Below are 6000 nucleotides of genomic sequence, written 5' to 3' on the forward strand. Positions count from 1 at the left end.
TTATTAAATTCATAAAGTAAGTTAGTTGATTTATAGAGAGAACAGTTTATGAAGTCATTAAAAATCTTCCGTACACCTTACATCATTGCTATTAGCAGCAAACAGACTGCAGGAAATGTTTTATGTTGGCTCAAATCTTATTACTGTCGAGCCTTGCAAGCTGAAAACCTGTGTGTGTGTGTGTGTGTGTGTGTGTGTGTGTGTGTGTGTGTGTGTGTGTGTGTGTGTGTGTGTGTGTGTGTGTGTGTGTGTGTGTGTCTGCTTGAGTTGTTTTTCTGCTGTAACACAGAGAACATTAATTAATGCCTGTGCTGTAAATAGGAATATGCAGTGTTTAGTCAGTGAAGCTGAAACCATGTTTAAAATAAATCATGACATGCTTGACACAGTGAATCCTTGATTAAATAGTTTCACTGAGCTTTCAGTCCCTCCCTCGCAGCCTCGTTTCATTTCATGCTTTCATCACTTTGTTAGGTTTTAAACGGATCATTCAAACAACACTGGTGGAGCACTGAAGGATGCCAAGAAATCACTTAGACTATGCATCCGAATAATCTGGTGGATCCAGAATCTGTGCATGGACAGAGATGATGAGATGAGAGACGATGATCTGCAGAGCCACATCACACTGCAGTCTCCTCTCCCCGTGTTCATCCAAATCAAATATGTCCTTTCCATCTTGTTGACAGTTGCTGCAGCAGACAGTGTGAATATCCGAGACCTCTGTGTCAAGCTGCCTGGCACGGTTTCCTGATGGCAGCGTTTCACCAAGTATATGTATATGCAGCATGTATAGCCACTCAACTCACAGCTCAAAAACAAACGATTGGAGGCTGTTATCACCCTCACATTGATGGACGGGTCTTTAATTACATGTGCTAACGCTAAACAGTTACACAAGTCTGCTAAATACATATTTGTATAAGTTATCAACAGTAACTAAGGCCCAAGTTTTGAATCATAATCATTTGAGAAACCTAATATGGTAATTTTCCATCTGTAACTCACTATGTATGTACATTATGTCAGTTTGACCTGAGAGTTACGTCCTGAGAAGCACAGATTGGGTCTTTGAATCAATATTCTGAGGCGCAAAGTTGAATTGCAAAGCAGAGATTTGATCCTAAGCCAAGTTTCTGCTCAGCAGTGCCATAAACTGTGCAGACATTTTCATAAAGATACTAAATTAAGATTGCCAAGTATGTATATATGAGTTTTGGCACACAGCTCATGCTGGGAGTAAAAGATAAAGTTTCATTTCTGCATTTCATTCTCGTATGAACTGACACCTGTGCAACAAGCTGTCAACACAGAATTACATATTATGACCTAATTAAGTTAATATGGCAAATGTGTTTGGCTTACTTGCACAGACACATCCCATCATCCCACTGGAGTCATGTTAGCGTCGTCTTAATGAATCTCAGTCCAGTGTTCCCTCTCTTTCTTTTAGCTCCATGTTTGGTCTCCACCAGCTCCTGAGGGAAATCTGTCTCTTTAGCTGCTAAATGCTCCATTATGTTCACCAGCTGCTCTCTGACTGCGTGTGTCTGCTGTCCGCTGCTGAACAGGAAGTGGACAGCAGCTTTGTTACGATGAGATTTCTGTTTGTTAGCTGTAGCAGCAGGAGAGCTGCAGGCGTCCTCAGCGTTGTCGCCAGATTGCACAGGTGTGAAAATTTCAGGGGTCAATGTCTGTCCATGTTGGGTTTTAGGGGGATTTTGAACATTCAGAGCTTTTATTGCACTTAACCTAATGAGTTGTCAGACTGTCTCTCCTCCGGTCCGTGTGTTGGGGGGGCAAGACAACACAGTGAAACAGGAAGCAGAAGACAGGAGAGAAACGCCACAGTGATTGACAGCAAAAAGCAGGAGACTGTCTCACTGAACAAATGCACATAGATTAGGTCAATAACATGAATCAAGTTTTTTGTTTTTCAAAATTTTAGGTTTTTTAATGTTTTTTTTCTTTGGTTGTGTGAGTGGGCAGGGGGTCCCATTGGGGGGGACACATTGCTTTTAGCCATTAGCTAAGAGATGCTTCAGCAGTGTTCAAGTGCTGAGCGACCCAGTTCTGATGGGGTCTGAGTGCTGTGTGTGTGTGTGTGTGTGTGTGTTGTGTGTTTGTGGGGGGGTTAAGGTTTCTGTCAGCTCTGTGAGGGTTTTAGCCTGGAGGAATACCTGACAGCCATCTGGCTGTTGTTTTCCTTCGTGACATCTCACACACACACACACACACACACACACACACACACACACACACACACACACACACACACACACACTTGCAGAGGCATACTGAGATACAGCCTGGAAGAAATCCAGCAGCTTCCCTGTATTTGAATAATTAAAATGAGGTTTGCAGTGTTCTGTGTGTTTTCTTTGCCTTGAGTTTGACTTGGTGTGTTGCACTGAAAACAATCACACTTGTACCTCACGTTTCGTCGTAGTTTGTGTAGTAAGTGTTTACTTGCAGCATCATCTATCGATCCATTATTCTGGTGTGAGGTGATTGGAATAATGATTCACCTTTTCAGCTGCTTTCTTACCACTGTCGCTCTCTTGAATTACATCTCTCTGCACTTTCTGTTGAATCAGCAGGAGCAAGGAGGTCATGTAGTTGAAGGACTTACTTGGCTACATCTTGGCTTGTGTTTCTCACAAGTAGAGAAGTAATTGAGCTGGTTGGCGTCCAGGACGTGGTAGGAAGCTCTGACATTTCCAACATTTGAGAGTTCAGAGCTGCCAGCGCAGAGGTGGCTGCTCTGATATTAGGCCAAGATCTTGCTAGTCGACACGAGAGATGAAGGAAGCTGTCAAGTTGAAGAAGGAGACCTTTTAAGTTTGGATACATCTCGGCTCAGAGTTTTTATAAGTCTAGAGAAGTCTTTGTGTAAACAGGCTTAGATATATCACACTGAAATGTTATGATTAAACGATGATTCACATCGTATGACAGTGTTGTGTCTTGAAGGTGGTCGTCAGTGAGTCATTCTCTAATGTAGGTCTTACTCTCCAGGGCCAGGAGGACTCCGGGCTCGACACGTTTCCTGTGGACCAGTATCAGAACTCGTGCTACCTGTTCTGGATCGTGGAGGAGCTCCTGCAGAAATCAAAGGTTCCGTGCAGGGTGGAGGTGGAGTCGGAGCAGACGGGCTTCCTGAGTCACTTGGAGCAGCGCGTCTTTCTGCTGTCAGATGAGTTTCCCTTGTTTTCTATCTACATGTGGAGGATAGGAGGTCTCCTCACCTGCTCGGACAGATAAGATAAGGAGGTTTGGTTTATACTCCCTCACATGAACAAAGTGGTTTGAAATGACGGACTAAACCTGAATCAGCATCAGTGGAACCATGTGCTGTGGCGAGGTGCACTTCACATGGAAAACATCATATTGACAAGGAACCATTATTTTCAAATCTAAATGAAGGGCACATCTGGTGATCCACGGAAAGAACAACACCAGCAATACTACTAACACGTTTGAGCACCGAATGTGGATTAATCTGCCACTGAAAATAGTCCCCCGACCATTGCACTATTTCCTCCTAACTAAAACTAAATTACTGAGACTTTTTAAAGAGAAAAGGATGGAGAAGAGGATTTTAATCTTTCCCAGATTTTATCATCAGGAAATGTGTCGCGCTCTTGTACTGGTGCAAAACTGCACAATTGAATTGGAAAAATAAATCCGGACATTTACTTATACTTGTTTACTTATTCATTGCAACATTAAATTTAATTGAGTGATAACAAATGCTTTTTATTTCCGAGATAATCTTTTCACAATTGACAAAATAAGAATCCCCAAAGTTTAATTCTTTCAGTGCTATAGGGATTTGTTAATGTCCTTTTTTAATTGAGTAATGACGCTGAAACCGCCACTGAAAGCCACAAAATTACTAATAATTCTCGTTAAGTACTAATCGTTTCCATTCCACCACGAGTTGCTTTCTTTAATGGGTCAGTGTGGAGTGCTTAAAAAGGCCTGTTTTATTTATTTGAGTATTAACTAAGGCTCTTAACATTGTTCTTCGCCGTGGATGTCAGAGCTAATGGTGGCGAGTGAATGGTAGAGGTCTGTTTTTATTTTTCGTGCCGGAGTTAAGTTCAGTGCTACAGAAGATAATTTCCAGCTTATTCACAGTTGGGGGGGGGGGGGGCTAAAACTTTATGATGTGATAAAGGAGTCTGGATCCTGATTCATGTATAACCACACAGTATGTGTGGTTATTCACCTGCTGTTATTTTATGTGACGTTCATCTTGAAATTCCCATGTGACTCTTCAGTCGTATTATCTTAATTTTCAACAACATACGGACACTTTCAGATATTTATTTTTCACTACAAACATGATTTGTACCCTCTGTCACTAAAACCCTCGAGTCTCTGCATTTCGTCGTGGGATTTTACAGCCTTCAGTTTAATAAACAGAGGATCAGTGGGTTGTTGTTAAGTAGCTTTGTGTACCGTTCTTATGTTCTCCCTTTTGATGCACAAAATTAGATTTGTATATCCCCATTCTTCCAACACAGTATGACGTCCAAAATGTCCAATAATAATACGTCCAACTTTCATCAACAACAAGAAGAAGAAGAAATAAAAATAGAAAACAAGAAAGAATGCCATATCCTAGCAACTAACAATTGTTATAAAAGTGGCCGTCATGCTTTTCAGATTAAGGGTTGTATTACAGAAACATTGGACGTGCTATGATGTTTCATTAATACACAAACAGTACTTCCCATGTACTTTCTTATAGATACAATTATAGTCTTTTATTGCCTTTTTCGAAAATGTTTTGTTTAATTTTACCTGGAAAACATATATAGAGATATAGACTTAGCATGTATGTAGCCTGAGAGGTAAAACTTTTTTTTGTCTGAGGAGCTCAGAGTATATTTTTATTTTAGCCGTAACCACTGTAACATCTGCAGGTTTCACAAAAAAGTATTTTATATATATTTTTTTCGCCCTGGGTTTTGTCTCTCAAGCTCCAACAACCTCCACCAATCAGAGGGTGTAGAGATAAGCATGTATGTGGCCTGGTAGGCAGAACCCAGGGCAAGAGGGCAGGGCAGGTAGGAATTTGGAAAGTGAGAGGAGACACACGCCTCCAGTAGAAGCAGTAGTACAGTAGCCCTCTTTTAATGGAATCTGCATCTGTTTCCTAACAATCTGAGCGTCTGAGCCTTTCATCATTCCCTGCTCTGTTTCTTACTCACTCCTCCACCAGCAGCAGGGATGTTCTTCTCCCTGCTGCTTATTTGCGGTTTGCAATAATGGCCCAGGCATGAGGGCAGCGAAATAAGTTTCCTGCTACGTCACGAATGACCGAAGGCTCCCGGGTCCCGGCTGCGCTGATAGCCATCACTCCTATTGTGTCTGCTTGGGTTTCTGCCCCCTCTCTGTCTGTGATCTCCTCATCTTTCATATCCTGTCGAGAGCAAAGCAGGGATAGGCACTGCTTTAAAGAAAAAAAAATGGACTGCTCGTACGTGCGCTGGTGGTTAATGTGCCTCAGTGGAGACGTGAATGTGTCTTATGATGCGAGGGATTGACAGGCGGCAGAAATGATGGGTTGTGCCATCAGCAGAGAAACCCCACTGACGGTCTCACGATACAGTATGAATAAAAGCTGCTTCATCAGTGGAGGAGATTTAACTGTGGGATAAATCAGTTGCAGTATTAATAAGATAAGGCCTATGGTAGATAATTAAAGAATAAAACAAACAGTAAATTGAATCCAACTAACAACCCTGATGTATCTTATTCCTCTGAGTTATAGAGATCCAACAACTTTTAAAGGTCCCATATAATCTACAGGTCTCTGTCCATGTGTAGTGTGATTATAGATCAGCTCTAGCTTCTATATTAATACTGTGAAAGTATCAAAGCCTCAGTCCACAGAGAAATGCACACAGCCTGTATTCAGAAACTGAGCCTTAAAACCAGCCGTCAGGACTTCTGGAACTTTGTGATGTCACAACAAAGCAGTCACTG

At 41.8% G+C, this 6000-nt stretch overlaps 1 protein-coding gene across 1 annotated transcript in view; it reads left to right on the top strand.

Moving 5' to 3' along the window:
* Window positions 1-3840, top strand: part of mei4 (meiosis-specific, MEI4 homolog (S. cerevisiae)) — a 42842-nt gene extending 39002 nt beyond the window's left edge. Inside the window, exon 5 of the mRNA XM_087170413.1 lies at window positions 3019-3840. Within this exon, the coding sequence (XP_087026539.1) occupies window positions 3019-3264 (246 nt within the window). The 3' untranslated portion in view covers window positions 3265-3840. The remainder of the gene's footprint in view (window positions 1-3018) is intronic.
* Window positions 3841-6000: the final 2160 nt, after the last annotated feature.

The sequence above is a fragment of the Seriola lalandi genome, unplaced genomic scaffold (assembly GCF_002814215.2).
Source record: "Seriola lalandi dorsalis isolate HSWRI2012SDOR001 ecotype SW California unplaced genomic scaffold, Sedor1 jcf7180002054947, whole genome shotgun sequence".
Classification (NCBI taxonomy): domain Eukaryota; kingdom Metazoa; phylum Chordata; class Actinopteri; order Carangiformes; family Carangidae; genus Seriola; species Seriola lalandi.